This window comes from Thermobia domestica, chromosome 9, assembly GCF_964235325.1.
Source record: "Thermobia domestica chromosome 9, izTheDome1.hap1.1, whole genome shotgun sequence".
Lineage (NCBI taxonomy): Eukaryota > Metazoa > Arthropoda > Insecta > Zygentoma > Lepismatidae > Thermobia > Thermobia domestica.
The window spans coordinates 244,791,994-244,812,932 of record NC_137462.1 but is presented as its reverse complement, the minus strand read 5'-3'; the positions used below and the strand labels follow the sequence as shown (position 1 = coordinate 244,812,932).

At 33.7% G+C, this 20,939-nt stretch overlaps 1 protein-coding gene across 1 annotated transcript; it reads left to right on the top strand.

The window, feature by feature from the left end:
• The first annotated feature begins 4,214 nt into the window (after window positions 1-4,214).
• Window positions 4,215-19,590, top strand: LOC145661181 (uncharacterized). The gene is made up of 2 exons (XM_081726630.1): window positions 4,215-4,284; window positions 18,351-19,590. Exon 2 carries the CDS (start codon window positions 18,358-18,360, stop codon window positions 19,588-19,590), a length of 1,233 nt encoding a protein of 410 aa, XP_081582756.1. The 5' UTR covers window positions 4,215-4,284; window positions 18,351-18,357.
• Window positions 19,591-20,939: the final 1,349 nt, after the last annotated feature.

Below are 20,939 nucleotides of genomic sequence, written 5' to 3'. Positions count from 1 at the left end.
AATCGTAAATCCAAATATAGAATTTAGAAACCAATACAATAATTTCATCAAAAACGTATGGAACTCGAAGTAACTGCAAAGTGGCTTTCTTTGGAATCAAAATGTGGGAGGAAAAGATTCCTTATATACATATATGGGTCAAAATACATGAGTTACGAGCAACAGCTCATCTGTAACTCTATAGATTCCTCTTTTTTTTCTTTCCTTTTCAAAGCGGACCAAAGACAAATATAATTCATTTGAAGTCTCCACTAACCTTAATATTTTCCGTAATTGCAATATATTCAACTTCCTAACTAGCGACTTTTAACTAGTTTTTCAAGGAAAACAAGAATCAACATGCTTTAACTAAAGGCATAACTTTGCCTACACAAAACCATGTACATTAACTGATCGAATAACTATTTTACTTTTTTTTCTTCTCTTTCGCAATATTTTAGAAATAAATGCTTCCAAATATACTGAATAATAATGATATCTTCTGAATAACAACCATAGTCAGGAACTGTTATAGATTTCAAAAGAATTTAACAAAATTATACGATTATACGGAAAGAATATTAATTTAATGACCCATTATTTCATTCAGAGGACCTAACACTCTTACCTCATTTTATACACTGCGAAGCGCTTCAGTCTTAAAGCCAGAACCTCGGCTGCAACGTGACGTCATCCCGATCGACGACTCGCGCAATCCAACCGAAGGTTATGCAGTGCTTCCAACTCCAAGAGAAATAACCAACTTAACAGTAAACTGGAGTTTCATCTCACAAAATTTTCCTTTTAAATTTTTCATTTTATTATGAAACTTGGGTGGGTTACAATGTATACCTTCTGACTGTGTTTCGATCTCTTAACATTAATTATCTAACTCTGCTGTTGAAGAAACGGATCCAGCGAATATCTAGTGCACGTATCATTCTGCGGACGACGGGAAAGGTATTGAAGGAAACGTTGATGGTAAAAGATTGCTAAATAAGATCAATAACAGCCAGCAAAATTAATGTCACACTAACGAAAGGCTGACTATATCATGGAGCAATAGGTTAAAGTATGACGATATCATCAACAGGACAAACAATATATGACACGGTGTTTCAAACTTCTCTGTTTTTACTTTCCTGTGAGTGCACGCGAAAAATAACGTAGCATTTCGATATTGTGCATGTTATGTCCGTTCTGCTCTTAAGTCGATGCAATGTGTTATTTCTATGTTATTCAGACTGAGGAAACATGGTAGTGTGTTTCTTTTATGTAACTAGTGTAGTTGGACTATGAAAATGAGCGAAAGAATGTCTACTTGTCAAGCAAGAAAAAAAAATGTGAATGATTGGCTCAATGTAGAGCGTCGGCGCAATGATTGGCTTCAAGAGTTCATTTGTTCTATCCCAGGCCAAGTTACTATTTTTTCGTCATTTACTAGGCATGTCTAGTAACAAGTACAAACATATGCAAATTGAAATAACATTGAAATGGAAATTGAAAACAAAATGACAAATTGAAGTAAAATCTTAAAAAAACGAAAAAAATAATCTTAAAATATTCATCTTGTGATTCTTAGCTAGTGCGTTGTGAACTGTTTCTGAAGAGAATTCATAAAGATATGTTCGGTGTGACGACTAAATATAAACTGTTTGCATGTATGAGTGATTAAGTCTCACTGGAAGTATTTTTGTCTGATATTACAACGTATAGTGGAAGAATCGGCAAACTTTATTACATTGGAATATCTAATTACACGGTCCATTATCGATATTTCTCTCCATGGGATATAGCGGGAACTATTAACATTTTCCTAACCCATGCGGAATTAACTAATGTGAAGACATACGCAATGGACTAATTATATTGGCAAAGTGCATCACACGTCAAAAAGTGATAAGGAGAAAAAGTTGCAACGGGGCCTTTTGAAATATGGCATCTACGGGTTGTCTCCGGGATCCCTTATATTGACTACCGGGGGACAACTTGAGAATTGTAAATAGAAACCTCTCTCTGAATACCACTCATTTTAGCTTTGGAATTTCGTGTATACAATAAAAGACAAACTCTGACCAAAGCATATATTAACTAATACATAATAGCTTTACAGTTTCGGTAAATTAACTTTGTCTTCATCAGACACATCAGATGAAGGCAAAGTTAATTTGCCGAAACTGTAACGCTATTATTTATTAGTTAATATATGCTTTGGTCAGAATTTGTCTTTTATTGTATACAAGAAACCTCTCTCTTTTTTTTTCATGTAATGTGGAGTCCTTAATAATAACAAATAACCGTTTATTCCGGATAAGATTTTGCAAAAGTCTCAAGATCGAACGTTACAGATTAGTAAATCTGTGTTCAAACGATAGATAGGAGTTTGGAGAATCGCAAGTGCCGAAATTTTATCCACGACACTACGAAATGTGAGTTTCGTCTTGCGTTGAGAAGAATATTCTTTGTCAGGCATCCATGAGCTATGCCCGTCACAATGCGGAGAGATGACTACCCTCAGCGAGCATAAGGTCCGTAGGAAAGGATGGGAAATATAATGGTTAGGGCCTCTGAAACAAATCAACCTCTTTGGAATAATGTGCGATAGTGAATATGCGGAAGTCGATGAACTCGAATCGAGCAGACCGGGCTTAGTAGTTTCGACAGTATTTATTAGCAGTATTTATTAATCAATATTTAAAATTTTTAAATTTAGAAAAATATCACAAAGAAAAAATAAGTGAACATGTATTTTAATTTAGGATAGCCTTTCACATTTTTAAGTCAGAAAATGCGGACAGGTTAGAAAATTTTATGAATGTACAAGAGTAGAAAAACAGAAAACTTGCGAAAGATCAAACATAATAAGTGTATTGAAAACACTTGGGTACGATACTTTAGATACTCAATTAACAACACTGGTGAAGACTTACGAGACGTGTGTGTGATTGCTTTTCACTTTGAAACTCCTTCATGTTGCTTTTCAGATTTCAAACTGATGATCAAGATGCTGCGGTAGCTGATCTTTCCACTACAACAATATTTTCCTGATGAGTCTTCTTCCCTATAACATTTAGATTTGGTTGCTAAAATTCAGATAGTGAAAAATTTTTAAGTATGTTTTCAATGATTATTATTGACCTTAGAGTATCTACGTGAATATTCTTCTTCTCTGTTGTGCAAAAATAATTCATGAGATTATCGATAAAGAATTTTCATAATAATATTAATAAACCGGTACATTTTGGCCCCGAGTACATTATTTCGGAACGCTAGAATAAAAATTGAAAAATCTATATAGTTCTGATAAAACGGGAGACAAATATTTTACGCGATAACGTGATCTAATGTAAATCATGAGAGCTATTAGATATAAAATAATATAAATTTGTGGATATTTACTATATGTCTTGTTTATTTAATTTATTATTAACTTCCAAAAATAAATTAAAAAATAAATAAAACTATATGTAAATCCTGGCTCTGAAAAAAAAGTTTATTGAATTGAATATTAATTGTTGTCAATTAAAGGCAAATAAGGATTTCATATGAGTTACTAAAATTCGGATATGTTTGTGCAATTAACAAGTGTTTTAGTGCATGATGTTAATTTGTAGTATTGTAATTATAAAGCTTTCTAAAAAATGTGTAGGAAGTTTTTTTTTCCTTCATTGCTTTACGAATGGCAGTAAGTTTTCTCTGAGTGTTCTGCTCAAAGGTCGATTCTAGTTCAGTTTATTTCTCTTGTATTTATATACAACGAAAAAAGTATATCTATCTATCTATACATACATATGCAGGGTGTTTCAAAACAACACCAAGATACGACATAAAGTGTAGACCAACCTCGATGCACAAATGCTTCCTTTCGGAGTTATAGGCTGCCAAAAACATGAAAAAATGAACTTTAAAGGTTCATAGCTCCAAAACTATGGGATCTACTGTAATCAGGTCATGACTTCACTCAGGAACTAGTATGTGCCCTATCCAAATATTCATGTTTCAGAATCTTGTGGTACTTCCGCAACAGTTTTTGTAGAGGGAATTGGTGAGTACTTCAAATTATATATCCATAGCCAAACTCCCTTTATAAAAAAAAAAAAAGTTCCTCCTCTAACTTTAAAGATTGAAAATCACTCTACAATTCTCCCCATTATTTTAACTATTATATTCGCTATGAAATTGGTTCTTCGAAAAAACGACTACTAAATTTTAAAATTTCTTCCTTGACATTTAGATTCCTGGAAAGGATCAGCAACAGCAACAGGCGTCGGGAGTAAGACAGAAGGAATTTGCAAATGTTCAAAGGTATGCGAATCCACAACGATAAATAGTTGTGGTAATTCGGCTTCGGTAGTTGCAATCAAAATTACATAAGAGAGTATTATTATTATTTCTTAGTCAGCTATATATATGTACAATAAGAGAGCGTAGTCGTATTGTCTCTTGTAGAAGTACTTAATATTAATTAGAATGCAATTCTATCCAGTGTAAGCTTGAGAATCTCGGAGTGAAAAACGAGTCCAACCTCTAACTATCCTCTCTTGAGTATGATTTTGGTACAACTCATGGAGTATCATGTACTATAAGTTCCCATTTATAAATACGTTTTCGTTAAGATGCAAAACCTTTCCTTAGTTTATACATTTATCGAAATAATAATATTCATTTTTGTTGACGCATTTTCGTAGAGTGATGCAAGAATTTACTGCACATACACAGATCCAAACTATAAACCCATAAAATTCAATCTAACCTTATTTTGAATTTTTCGTTCTTTCTTTCTTCATTTATTTATATTACAAAAATGATTAATGCTAAAGAACACTCTGCATATTGTGCTTCTGTGAACATATGAATAGCAGAGAATATCCAAACCCTTATTTTGTTCTCTACTGAAAATTAAGTGAAAACATCTCAAAGTGTAAGATTATTTTCTAAATGTCCTATTTGTTCTATTTGTCTGGACTGATTAGTAATGAGAATTTTAATATTTGTAACGAATCTCGAAGTACGAGGAAGTATCAAAAAGTTCCTGCAATCACCTAGAAGAAATCCACTCTGAAGAACACTGACACCATGATGGTATTAATCTCTCTCTACGTAGTCACCGTGCCTAGTGACACATTTTTGCCAGCATTTCTTCACTTTCCGTCAGCCCGTTTTCTAAAAGTCTGAGTTTGGCTTTGAAACTCAGTTCAACCTCAGAAATGACGTCGTCCCTACTGTCAAAATGGCGTCCTCTGAGTGAACGCTTAATTTCTGGGAAAGGAAAGAAGTTACTTGATGTTAGGTCCGGTGAGTATTGGGGTAGAGCAATATTTCATATCCTAATTCTACTGCCTTTATCATGGATGCATGGATTGAATGAGCTGGTGCTTTGTCTGCCAACAACAGTACCCCTTTTGTAACCAATCCACGACGTTTCTTCTTTAGTTCCTCTCGTAACGTAGTCAGGAGATGGGAATAATAGGTACTAGTAATAGTTTGCCTCTGTAGTAGGTAATCTTTCATGATGACCTCTTCACAGTTCCAGAAAACGGAAAGCATCATCTTGGCGGGAGACTTGAGCACTCGTAACCTTTTAGGGGTTTGAGAAGGAGGGGGTTTCAATTGTTTGCTCATTTCCTTTGTTTCTGGGTCATTAAGATAAACCCAACTTTCATCCATTGTCACTAGTCTGCCGAAAAAGCCCTATTCATCCACCTCACAGCGATGCAACATTTCTCTTGCTCGTTCTCGCGATTTGTCTTCCGGAAAGGTGTGAGTAGTCGTTGCAACCACCATGTTGACACTTTTTGAAGATGCAGCTAGTCGTGAATGATATACCAGGCAGACCCATAACTCATACCTATTACACACATGGCACTTTCAATGGTTATTTTCCTGTCTTCCATTATGATCTTCTCAACTTTCTTGGCCAAGGCGGCATCATCAGTGGACGATGATCTCTCATATCTATAGGCGTTCGCAGTGGTCATGTGTCCAGTTTGGAATTGCCGTTTCCACTTGGGTACCATCTCATAGGATGGGCTTTCATCTCCATAGACTTCTTTCATATCTTCGTGGATCTGCTTTGCAGATTTCTCTGAAGGTGGAGGAAGTTAATGACGCTTCATGTCGCAAGCTTGTCAATTATCGTACTTTCAATGATTACCTACAAAACAAGAAAGAGTTGTTCTAACGAGTCCAGAATTTGCTTGGTAAACATACAAGGACCTAATTATAAAATGTTATGTCCGACGGAGTTAGAAGTTCGCACCTTCTAGATGATTGCGCGAATTTTTTGATATCCCCTCGTACTTAAAGTTAATATTGCACTAGTATCTTCCTGCCCATTAATTCATACATTTCGAAATGATTAATTTCAATTTTTATTTTCTTTACTGAATTTCTTTTGTGTACCTGATGTTCCGTCTACGATTTTATGATTAACATGTTGCAACAACACAGAAACATAATGAGTTGGGAGATCAAACTAAAGAAGATTTGATGAAGTTTTACGTCCCACGGTTATGCCGGTTAGGCTAAAGGAGATGGTGATGAAAAGAAATGAATGTAATGGTGGAATGAATAAAGTGGGAGGAAACGGGAGAAACCCGAGAAAATCCACGCACACGGTGTTTGTCCACCACAAAGTTCACGTGGCGCGAGCTGGAATCGAACCAAGGATTCCATACACCAGAGGTGAGCGCTCTGCCACTGAGTCACCGTGGCCCCTTGATGAAGAAAGAATCGGCGCCGGAGTAGTTAACTGAATTTTATTAGACTTCTTCTTGGAACTCATACGAGTCTCTGAGCGATAAAATATAGCTGAATATCTTCGGAAACAAACATCAACAAGCAAATTCTTATTTGTAATTAATCTTCCTTTAATATGGTGCATTGTGTGACCATAGACAATACGGTGAGTCGGATCCAATCCACTGGTGTTTCATATGAAGACAGCCGGAAACAATAGTACTTTTAAGAACTTATATATTTTAGTAATTTATGATACATAATAAACTCTACTTCTTGCAAACCAGGAAAGGCATACACTATACTGAGAAATTTAAAAAATAATAAATATCTGCCCAAAGAAAATTAAGCAATGGTACGTTATTAAGTCGGATTTGATACATGTACTGTAGTACAAGTATTTAAAGGCTAAATTTTCTCCTTTTTATTCTAAAATTGCGACAGATTATAACAAACTGCAGATACTTAGTGTAACTTTCTTAAGAATAATTGTCAGAAAGAAGAAAAAACGGATGGGAAAAAATATTGCAATATGTAACATTATCGAAATCTTCTACTTTACGGTATGCTACTAATTGTATTTAATATCACTTTATGTAAATATGTTTGGTTCATAGAAAATTAACTCTCTTATTAAGAAATAATATGGCTAATGTAAGTGCTTTCCATTTTAGATGGCTTGTCTAGATATGTATAGTCTTATACCGTATATTTCACATAATATAATTTTCACAGAGATATCTGTTGTTAATTAAGTTATATTCTTGGTGTTCCATCCGTGTTTTATTTATTTTAACTGACGTTTCAAAAATAACTGACTGCCTTTATCATAAGATCTGCACTAATTTAGGAAATTTTAGTAAACCGTTGGGGTTCAATGATCAACAATAAAGTATTTTTTTTACAATTTTCAGTTTAATTCAAATTTATAATATTAACAGTTTTCATTATTATTATTATTATTATTATTATTATTATTATTATTATTATTATTATTATTATTATTATTATTATTATTATTATTATTATTATTATTATTATTTACATTTTTATTGCAATAAAGTTCCAAATTTTATTCAATTTTAAATCTTTTAAACCTTCTTCTTTATACAAAGTGATATCATTTAACTTTTTTTCTACTATTTCTCTTAACAACCTTTAAAAATTTGCGAGCGATCAGTGGCGTATTTAGGATTTTGCTTCTGGGGGCAATGCACAACATGTGAATAAGCACATATATTTTTCCTTTTGGGTGCCGACAAATTTTAATGAACTCCATTTTCCTTCCTTTAATAATTTTAATATTATCCTTCCTTCCTTTAACTTGTTGACACTTCCAGGTATGAGGATTGAAAACATTGAGTGACAGTGAGGAGGGGGCAGAAATAACTGAAACGTAAGAAAATACCTAAATTATCAAGAAGATAATGCGCTGGTCGAGGTATGAAATTCGATGGCGGCACATTTTAGGAAAATAAGTAACCTACCGTTTAAAATTAAATACAGATCCTGCGATAAGGAAAAGAAATGTAAGTCATTTAAAGGAAAACTCGAAATTTGAATGAAATAATCAAAGAATAAAACAGTTATGAACAATATAAAACTATTAATATTATTATACTATATTTTATTAATCAACATACAACATTTTATTCTTACATAATTTTTCACAACTAATTTCATAACTTTACATTTTTAAAAACAGCTCCTTGTGAACAATATGGTGATTAGGGCCTATATTAAGATACATACTTCCTTAGTTTTGGTGTTACTGACTACGGTCGACTTGAATCACAACTAACAACGGGCGAAAGTATGATAGGAGAAACGAAAGAAAGTAACAATTAAGAAAAAGAAACAGAGGAGTAGAATAGGGGAAAGAAAGAAAAAACGAATGCAGTTCTTACATGGAATGATATTTGACAAATACAGTATTATTTCTGAACAAAGAGCATAAGAAAGTGGAAAGTCAATAAAATTCTTAGAAATGGTAAGAAGGACTATTGTTGTACTTGGAATGCGAAAAACAAAACAAAAAAAAAAAAACAAAAAAAATTTCGGGAGGGGTGGAGGCTTGAGCCCGATAGCCCTCCCTAAATACGCCACTGTGAGTGATCTGCATATTAGTAATGCATTTTCAAACAAAACTTTTGTTTTTCTTTTCGTGTATTATAGATGTTGATAATTGTAGGTTCATATTAAATAGTATTACTCAGAAGTGTAGAAGATAATGCTTAAACTCTAAATTTTAGAAGTCTCTCTTTGGAAGTAAGTAATGTTATTGGCCCTTTAAAGATTCTCAAAGTAAGAGCAGGAAGCAATTTATTAACTTGCGTATCACTAAAATAGACTATTTAGATAAAATATTTGATTCCGAATTACTTCTTTTTATTATTCCATTTATCAAAACTACTACACTTTTGAATACTCTTTTAGGTTATAACGAGGAGACTTACAGTCTTAATATATGCAAAATATTTCTCAATACAGGGTATTTCAAAAAGATTGACTTGGTTTTAAAAGTCCATATGTATTGATAAAAACATACTACAAAAATGGGATAAATTGCAAAATACAAAATTTTCAAGTTCTAGCTATGCTGTTACAAATGTTCTTTGTGCCCACCAGCAGCAGCACGAACAACATCTAGGCAATAGCTAAATTCGAATTGTTTCCACGATTTCATCGAAAGTGCGAGGCCGACCTAGACTGTTACCTTTGCACAAGCATCCTGTCTCTTCAAATTGGCGATACCAACGATAAATGTTTTTGGGTGCAGGCGGATCAATGTCAAAACGCCGATGTAAAGTACGCTGGACCGAAATTACTGATTCAGTCTTTGCAAACTGCAGCACACAAAACGCCTTCTGTGGAAGCGGACGCCATCTTACTTCTGACTGACTGGACTGCAAACTGAGAAGACACATTGACTGATCTATCGGCGATTTTTTGAAACTGTAGGCCAAGCCCATTCAAACAACACTCATTTACTTGCCGGCACGTCCCATGTTCCGTAATTATTACCGTCCAAAATCGGGTCATTCGTTTGGAAACACGGTGTATTTTAGTAATATTAAACTTATAACTTGTCCAACGTGTAAACCACCAAAGCAACATAAATTATTCAGCTTGTAACTCAAAATTTTCACTTGTATCCGTAAGGGCCGCTCCTGTTTAGGATATCATTGTACGCGATATTTCAGTTCCCTCTGGAACCATTTTCAAGTGCAGGTATGATGCAAGCCGAAATTTATTTTGATTAAATTACTGTATTACTTTACAACCTGTAAACGAAAAAAAAAAAAAAAAAAGCACCGAGTATTCTATACTCTCCTGTCAATTCTATTCAACATTTCTGAGTTGGTATGCCAACAAACCTATTGCCTTAACCTCTTAACCTTTTATTACATCCGTATGTTCAGCTACTGTAAGTAACTTAAACCTGATTTAGGGTTTGCAAAATTATAGAATAAATATCCCTTGCCCCTTGTGCATTCAGAGAGAGCTAAAGTGTCAATTGAATCATGCTTTTACATTTGAAAACTCCTATGTACAATATTCGCATTTGAGCACTTACACCTTTGTTCCTTTAATTAAACATTTTACCTCAGTTGATTCGAACTTTGATACTCTTATTTGTTGTTTTAATTTTGTGTCTTGTTTTTAGTGTTTGCACTAACTGTAATTCCTTTTCTTTTATTCCAGGAAACGGCTTTCCGAACTATGGATTCCGTACTGGTTATACAGATCAGTGTTACCATGTCAATACTGATGTTGTTGCCTGTGTAAAAAGCATTGTATTCTTTACCTGTACAAATATCTGTTGGAAAAATAAAAGTGCACTTGGGTTTAGTTGACGTTAGCTATTTATTACGTTATCCCACCAATAATTCAGGTTCCCACCATCCAAGTTCAGTTCAGATCTTTTTGTTCTGACGTAAAAAGATTCAAAAACATTTCTATCAATGTTGATTGAGCACGAGTGTAAAACTTCGACTCTGTCTGCTTCATAACCTGTTATTTATGGATATCTAGACAGTCCTGATGTAGAGGGGGGAGGGAGGAAGCTTCACCTCTTTCATCCCTTATATGTTCCCTAATCCTGGTCTTGATGTTCCTTTTGATCATGCCTATCTGGTATTTCTCATAAGCACAATAAGCTACGATATGTAAATCTTTGCGGAAGGAACTTGTCTTTATAATAAATTTGTAAGAGAAAAAAAGTTCCCAGTTTGACTGAAAATTGAATACTAAAATTAATGTATATTTTCTTTATTCTTTTGGAAATTCTCGGCTAAGAGGTAAGGAAACCCACCTATATTCTCTTTTAATTTCGATTTCCGGTTTATATGGCATTTAAAAGTAACGCTAAAATACACAGCTTATTTTACTTGCGACAAACACTGCATAAACGTGACGAAAAGGAAATCAAGATGAGGAATAGGAAAAACATAAGGGATGCGAGAGATAGTGGGAACCTGGATTATCATAGGGTAACACAATAACTAGTTAAATACAACTAAACATATGTGAACTTTTATTTATTGAACAGATACTTGTACAGTCAAAGAGAAGAGTGTTTTTTGTATAGGCAGCAAACATCAGTATTGACATGACAACACTGATCTTTATAACCAGTACGGAAGCCGTAGTCAGGAAAGAGTTTGGGGTTTAATTATAGAAATAATGGTGCAAGTGCTCAAGTGTGAATATTGTACATAGGCATATTGTACATAAAACACAACATAATTATCGGAAACTCTTAATTCCACTTTTATTCTAACATCACTTAATAAAGAAACCTGAAAGCACCGTATTTGCCAATTAAGTAAATAAACACCATATTAAGTTTATTCCATTTCAGAAAATCAAGTACAAGTGATTTAAATTTCTAAAAAATAAAGATTATTTAAAAAAATAGTAATTTTTTTCAACCTTGAATTGATTACATGAATCAGCTCGTTAAGTAAAAGATGAGTATGAGTTGTTCTCCTATATATGCCATGAATGAACTGTCCCAAGCTTTCCTTCATAATTAAGGTATCCAGATAAGAAATTTTTCTTCCTTCCTTAACCTCTTTCGAAGAATTTAGATTTGAGGCACAGATTTATCATCCTAGTTTGCCTATGCCCTGCCATTGAGAATAATTATTGGTGACAAGTCCTTTGATGAATAAATTGAGGGTGAACACTAGATTCTTCTTCTAACTAAGATGAAAGGTAACAGACACAAAATCAAATGTAAAATTTTGTAGGATAAGTGTGTTTCTTTTTCTTTTTTTTTTTAAAATTATTTGCCGAAAAATCTTGAAATCCACTATTCTTTGAAAACTTCCATCAAACTGTTTGAAGAATTTGATATTAAACATTATATCATTATATAGGGCCTATATATGTTTAAATTAATTAAGGTATGTTTAAATGAATTCCAAAGTAAAGTCCGGGCAGGAAAATTTTTGTCCACAAGCTTTCACGTCGAGAATGGTCTGAAACAAGGAGAGGCGTTGTCGCCATTATTATTCAGCTTTGTTCTGGAATACGCTATAAGGAAAATCAAAGATAGCAACCAGGGCCTAAATTTGAATGGTGTTCAGCAGGCAATTGCCAATGCTTATGATGTAAATTTAATATGGGGTGATAGGAGAACAATAGAAAGAAATGCAGATATCTTATTAAATGCTTGCAGGGACATAGGTTTAGAAGTAAATGCAGAGAAAACTAAATACATGGAAGTGCGTCGGGACCGTAATACGGCAAATTATGGATGCGTTAAAATATTAAATAATACTTTTGATAAAGTGGATAGTTTCAAATATCTAGGATCAATATTAACAGAGTAAAATCATATTCACGAAGAAATTAAATGTCGACTAAAAGCAGGGAATTCGTGTTATTATTCAGTTCAAAATCTCTTGTCGTCACGAATTCTGTCGAGAAATATGAAGCTTAAAATATATAAAACGATAATCATGCCTATTGTTCTGTATGGTTGCGAAATATGGTCACTTACCAGTATAAGAATATATTGGTTAGCTTAAATATTACAGTAAATTATTAACACCAGATGACTAGATTCAATATGATAATTTAAATGTGCAATAGAAAGAATAGGTTGAATATGGAGTGAATCAGCATACACAATTTTGTCATTAACAAGTTATTCGTTTTTAATATCTAGATTTCCTTAATATTATTCCGCTGTATTTTGTGTTGTGGAATTGATCCTGTTTCTGTATTTTCAAACAGAATCACTCAGTGTAAATATATACGTACATTAAATGTCTTGTATTTATTTTATTTATTTATTTATTTCAGAAGGGCAACACAACGGGCTTAATGTCCAGTTATAGTGTCCTGTACATAATTATCTAACATAAACTAGTATACATGCATTATTATACATACACAAATATACGTCGTTTAATTATGCAGAAGTTATTGCCTGGCAATTGTTTTGAACTTGTTTTCGGATGTACTAAATACATCTACTACATGAAATCTAATCATGTCGTTATATGAAGCACACATTCTCCACACAGGAGACTTACGTAATATATTAGTTCTTGCTTTTCTACAATAGAATGTCCCAGTGTTTGCTGTTCTATCTTTGCCGGTCTAACTTTATTTAACAACTGACAGTCGAAAGTAGTAGATGGAGGCCCGGGGCTATACCCCCCCCCCCCCTAAGCCTCTCTTAATCCAGCTCTGTTAAAGAGAAAAAATAAAGTTACATTATCTTCCTTTAGTCCAATCATTGTGAACTGAATTCGCAAGATCACAGTGACCGCCTGGTTTTGTATGTTGGGTAAACATTATTGTACTGCTACAAAGGGGAAATGTCTTGCAGAAAACACAACATAATTATCGGGAACTCTTAATTCCACCTTTGTTCTAACATCACTTAATAAAAAAACCTGAAAGCGCCGTATTTGCCAATTAAGTAAATAAACATCATATTAAGTTTATTCCATTTCAGAAAAACAAGTACAAGTGATTTAAATTTTTAAAAAATAAAGATTATTTTAAAAAAATAGTAATTTTTTTCAACCCTGAATTGATTACATGAATCAGCTCGTTAAGTGAAAGATGAGTATGAGTTGTTCTCCTATATATGCCATGAATGAACTGTCCCAAGCTTTCCTTCATAATTAAGGTATTCAGATAAGATATTTTCCTTTCTTTCTTAACCTCTTTCGAAGAATTTAGATTTGAGGCACAGATTTATCATCCTAGTTTACCTATGCCCTGCGATTGAGAATAATTATTGGTGACAAGTCCTTTGATGAATAAATTGAGAGTGAACACTAGATTCTTCTTCTAACTAAGATGAAAGGTAACAGACACAAAATCAAATGTAAAATTTTGTAGGATAAGTGTGTTTCTTTTTCTTTTTTTTTTTAAATTATTTGCCGAAAAATCTTGAAATCCACTATTCTTTGAAAACTTCCATCAAACTGTTTGAAGAATTTGATATTAAACATTATATCATTATATAGGGCCTATATATGTTTAAATTAATTAAGGTATGTTTAAATGAATCCCAAAGTAAAGTCCGGGCAGGAAAATTTTTGTCCACAAGCTTTCACGTCGAGAATGGTCTGAAACAAGGAGAGGCGTTGTCGCCATTATTATTCAGCTTTGTTCTGGAATACGCTATAAGGAAAATCAAAGATAGCAACCAGGGCCTAAATTTGAATGGTGTTCAGCAGGCAATTGCCAATGCTTATGATGTAAATTTAATATGGGGTGATAGGAGAACAATAGAAAGAAATGCAGATATCTTATTAAATGCTTGCAGGGACATAGGTTTAGAAGTAAATGCAGAGAAAACTAAATACATGGAAGTGCGTCGGGACCGTAATACGGCAAATTATGGATGCGTTAAAATATTAAATTATACTTTTGATAAAGTGGATAGTTTCAAATATCTAGGATCAATATTAACAGAGTAAAATCATATTCACGAAGAAATTAAATGTCGACTAAAAGCAGGGAATTCGTGTTATTATTCAGTTCAAAATCTCTTGTCGTCGCGAATTCTGTCGAGGAATATGAAGCTTAAAATATATAAAACGATAATCATGCCTGTTGTTCTGTATGGTTGCGAAATATGGTCACTTACTCTGAGGGAAGAACATAGACTGAAAGTATTTTGAGAACAAGATCCTAAGATGAATATTCGGACCCAAGAGGAACGGGAATGGGGAATGGCGGAAACTTCATAACGAGGAACTATATAATTTATACGGTTTACCAAACATTATTAGGGACATCAAGTCTAGGAGGCTTAGGTGGGCAGGTCATGTAGCTAGGATGGAAAAAAAGTAGAAACGCTTTTAAAGTCTTAACTGGAAGACCAATCAGAAAACGACCATTACGAAGACCTGGGCGCGAAACATGGTTACTGAGGAAACAAGACAGACTGGAAATATTTGAGAACAGGATTCTGAGACGAATATTCGGACCCAAGAGGAACGGGAATGGGGAATTTTGGAAACTTCATAACGAGGAACTACATAATTCATACGGTTTACCAAACTTTATTAGGGTCATCAAGTCTAGGAGGCTTACATGGACATGTCATGTAGCTAGGGTAGAAGAAAGTAGAAACGCTCTTAAAGTCTTAACTGGAAGACCAATCGGAAAACGACCATTAGGAAGACTTAAGCGCAGATGGAAAGACAATATTAAGATGGATCTCGCAGAAATAGGAATACAAAGTAGAAACTGGATCCAGTTGGCTAAGGATAGAAGTCAGTGGAGAGTTTTTGTGAACGCGGCATTGAACCTCCGGATTCCATAGGCTAATAGAGTTAGTTAGTTAATGTTTAAATTCTATTGATGCAGAAACTGTATAAAGATATGTAAAAACTTGATTTTCCTTCAGTTTCAATCTCCATTGTTAATTTAATAATAAAATTAATATATAGATGATTGTTGAAATTAAATTAATGCATCCATTTTAAGTTGAGGAACTACAATGTATCATCTACGTATCGAATCTAAAATTTTGGTTTAAGTTCAGCAATTTTTAAATTTAACCTTCCCTTTTCAAAACTCCATAGATGATTTCATAGCTACATCATATATGTATCTTCCCTTTGTGGACTTTTAAAAAATAATTTAAACAAATAAATTATATATTTTTTAAAAACTTTTTACTGAGAAAAAATAATGTGTCTTGAAGAGGCACTTTAGTGAATAAAAAGCGAACATGATTGGACGAATCACTTAGTTCAATAAGAAAAATTCTTTATTTCTCCATGTCTGTTTTATCTGTTTTGTGGAAGTTAATGAATATATTGGCGCCTATATACTATGCAGTTTCCTAATTCTGAACAATTCTCAAGGTAGAAAATAACCATGTCATCTAATGTTGTCTGATAATTTTCCCATATCTCTTCAACACTATATAACGCGAAGTTTCTGCACTGTTTTCTTTCCGTTATTCTGGAAGAATATATTGGTTAGCTTAAATATTACAGTAAATCATTAACACCAGATGACTAGATTCAATATGATAATTTGTATGTGCAGTAGAAAGAATAGGTTAAATATGGAATGAATCAGCATACACAATTTTGTCATTAACAAGTTATTCGTTTTTAATGTCTCAATATTCCTTAGTATTCCTTCGCTTTATTTTGTGTTGTGGAGTTGATCCTGTTTCTGTATTTTCAAACAGAATCACTCAGTGTAAATATATACATACATTAAATGTCTTGTATTTATTTTATTTATTTATTTCAGAAGGACAACACAACGGGCTTGATGTCAAGTTATAGTGTCGTGTACATAATTATCTAACATACACTAGTATACATGCATTATTATACATATACAAATATACGTCGTTTAATTATGCAGAAGTTATTGCCTGGCAATTGTTTTGAACTTGTTTTCGGATGTACTAAATACATCTACTACATGAAATCTAATCATGTCGTTATATGAAGCACACATTCTCCACACAGGAGACTTATGTAATATATATTAGTTCTTGTTTTTCTACAATAGAATGTCCCAGTTTGCTGTTCTAGTCTTTGCCGTCTAACTTTATTTAACAACTGACAGTTGAAGGTAGTAGATGTGCAGAGTGTTGGAATTCATATAAACAAACGTAAGGTATTGCGTCGTGAAGATAACTTACCACAAAACTGCACTACATTTTACAATTTTATTTCATTAAAGGCGCAAATGCTGCGCACGCCCGTGAAGAAATTTGTGATGTGTATGGGAAAGATACCTTATCAAAATTAACAGCCAAATCCAAGATACTCCTCGCAATTAGCGACCAAGAACAGCAAAAATGGCAACAGTTGAGCAAGATTGGCGTGTAAACAGTCATGACGTCGCCAAAGACCTAAACATTGTTAAACCATTTGGAATAAGCTGGCTGGCTTAAAAAAAAAAAAAAAAAAAAAAAAAAAAAAAAAAAAAAAAAAAAAAAAAAAATTGCGATGCCACATGATCTGACTCTTTTACGTGATCAAATTTCTATCTCTACTGGAATGTAACAAACTCGAGCCATTTGTGAAGTGGTTGATTACGAGTGATGAAAAATGGGTAACCTACGACGATATGCAAGAGACACCATGGTCGAAGCAAGGAGAAGTTCCACAATCTGTGGCAAACCCCACACTGACTCCCAAGGAGGTTATGCTACACGTTTGTTGGGATTGGGAGTGCATCGTGTATCCCACCTGCTCCCGCCTGGCAAAATAATAGACTTGGACCCATAGCGCGAGTGCACCTAGCAATTACAAAGAAACAGTCGGAGTTGATCAACAGAAAGAGTATTGTATACAACGCTGATCACGTCAAATCTCATACATCTTTAACGACCAGTCAGAGCTTTAGAGATCTTGGCTGGGAGGTTTCAATGCATCTAACATTTAGCCCGGATTTGGCTCCGTCAGACTATCATTTGTTTCAGTCTCTGCAGAATTCCATGAAGTTGAGTTAGTTGCAAAAGAGGCCTGTAAATACCACGTGTCACAATATTTTAACCAGATATCACAAAACTATAACAACGAGATTATGATGTTGCCGGAAAAAATGGCAAAAAGTCATCGAATAAATGTTGCGTATGTGATTTTATAATATTACTTTCAAATCATAATAAATGTATTCTCAGTTTTGTCCTCCAAAGACTCAGTACTTTTTCGACAACCTGATAATAATGCTATTACTACTACTGTCACTTATAATAATAATAATAATAATAATAATAATAATAATAATAATAATAATAATAATAATAATAATAATAATAATAATAATAATAATAATAATAATAATAATAAAATCTTGCTCTAAGGATCCTTTAAAACAATTACACTCAGTGAGAAAGATATTTGGAAAGTAAAATATGGTATAGTGAGACAAAATCACAGTAAAATGCTGTCGATGATAGATGGAATAGGTCATTAAATCTAAGACATTGCACTTAGGAGATAAGAAACATCTTTTTCTCTAACTATTTGGCAGTACTAGTTAATACAATGTTGCCTTCGTAAGCTTTTTAACAGTTACTTCTTAGAATGATTCATTTTAATAATATTATATTGTAAGTGTAAAGATAAAAAGGGAATGAATTATTAAAACCGATAAATGCAATAATTTAATTCCAGTGTTTCAATGCCTCAGGATACTAACAATGGTTTCTTTATTAATCAAAACTGTTTTGCGACACTTCAGTCTGACATTAGTCTTGAAGAGAAGAATATAATTCCCCAAAGTACTGAAGACGTTTATGGACCTCCTACAAATATAACTCTTCAAACTACTGACGACTTATATGCACCATCTTCAAATAAAACTGATCGAAGTACTGAAGACCTTTATGCACTTCGTACGAATATAGCTCCTCCATGTACTGAAGATTGTTATGCATTTTTTACAAATAGACTCCACCAAAATACTGAAAACTTTCCCGTGCCTTCTACAAATAAAACTCATCAAAGCACTGAAGACTTTTATGGATCTCGCCGGATTGAAGAAAATGCTTCATTATTGGAGGATAATGAAGACATTTCTATATATTCTGAGCACCGAAACGAATTTGTAGAAAATGACTCTTCATCTGATATTCCACGACAAAGAATGCCACCTACATGTGTATCATACTCCGACATTCCAGTCTCACCTTCAGAATTACCAGAAAGTGCTTTGCTAGAGTGTATGCAGCATACTTGCACAGCCTATTCAAGCACTTCATTATCACGGTCACAATCTTCAGAGAGACTTGTACAAGACTGCAGGCCATTTACATGTGTATTATACCAATCTCATTCTTCCGAAGTCATTAGCTTTCAGCATTCTTCCTTAAAGTGGCCACATGACTCAGCAAAGAACATTGTACGAGAAATAAGTAGTGAATCATTACCTAATGAAAAATTATCTGACCCAGAGACCATTTTAGATACAGATTTAGCATCAAATTCATCTGTAAACATAGTATATCAGAACAATTTAATTTCCTCCAGGTCGCTGGAACCAACAAAAAGTAATGCAGCAAGGTTACAGTCAGAACGATCTGATCTCACGCAAAGCTATTCAAAGAGAGACTTGAAAGATTCAGCATCAGCTAGAAGTAATTTGGATCAAAGTAAATCATCAGACCGTGTGACCTTTCCCAATAAGCTTGGAAAAGCTAAAAGCACAGAATCATCTGCTGTTGCTTCCACTCAACAACCCTTGGAAAGTGTTTGGAATAACAAAACATTTCAGAAGAAAAAAATAGCAGAAAATTATGCTCTAGCGAGTGGAAGACTATTTGAAAACTTCAATGTCATCAAATCAGTAAGTATAAAGTTCATTTCTGTTTTCTTTCAAATTATTATTAAATTATTCTTCGGTTTGGAGCTTTAAGCGCTACAGTCTTTTAAGAATATCTTAGAGCTCTCTTTAAGTTTTAGTTCAATTGTACTGGCTTACTGGAAATTGTCTTCAGTTAAGTTAAGTATTATTACGTGAACGCTATATAATTTCCCAGAAACAAAATATAATCAGGAGATTTACAGTCCTTATCAAAAGTTTAAGGCCGGGTGTAGAATATGGCAGAAAGTGATTGTGGTCGTAAATAAATCCTGAAAAACATGTTCTTGGACAAGCATGTTGTTGTACATTTCGGAATGAATGAACATAATCGCACACTTTGGTATTTGAATAATGAGACTCGAAGGATAGTTCGTGAAAATATGCAATTTCTTATGACTGCACAATGAGTAGAAAATACAGCATTTCTTCATCTTTGCGAACGAAATTTTAAAAATGGGGAAGGCGAGTGTGTTCCCCTAGCACTGATTTTTGAGTACTGCCTCAAAACACAAGTTATTGAACACACGGGTTGCTCAAGTGACTTGTATCGCAACTGTCGGGGTTGCAGACAATTTTAAGAATGTAGCAAAAAGCAACCCATGCCACTTGTCATTTGTGTTTATAACTTTTGATCAGAAACAAAGCGGTTTATGTAATTTTTCTGTGATAAGCACTTTCGTCTCTTTTTTCCCTTTATTTGTTACCAAAATCTCGAAACGCAAGTACAAGGTGCATGGTGCATTAGAGTGCTTCTTACTTTTCGACTTCCGAGTTCTTTTGAGTCTCACCCCGTAAAATGATCCTATATCATGCCAAAAAATCCATGAGAAAAATTTGCTCAATTTAATAATATTAAATGGTGGCCCAACAAATTACCTCAAGTTTTCAATGCATTTACAGTATATACGATAGCGTCATTTGGGAAGGGCAGAATGGCATTTGCCTTCTTCCTTGAGTTTGAGAAACACATGCTTTTTAATAAATGGTGTACTAATGTACTAACAAAAAACGTGAAACTCTTATGTCAGTGTACAATATTGCCCCCCCTCCTCCCCCTGCTGACAAAATCTGAAATGACGCTACTGATTATACAATGTGCAGCAAAGACACTTGTAAGTTTGGAAAGACAACAGTAAGTTAACAAACAGATATTATGAAGATAATAACTATTAAGTAATTAGAGATAAGTTGGAAATAATGTTAAAATGTGTGTTTGTGATTTTTTTTTTTTTTTAAAAAAAAGCTACACCAAAACGATATGTCACGTGAGTCATTTCTTATTAAAACTTCTGGACCTGAATCCAAGATGACAGACTTCAAGATGGCAGCCACTATAGTACTATACAGTAGTACAGCGTCCGGCAGGGAAATATGGTGGTTTTGCAAAGAGTGTTATGCCC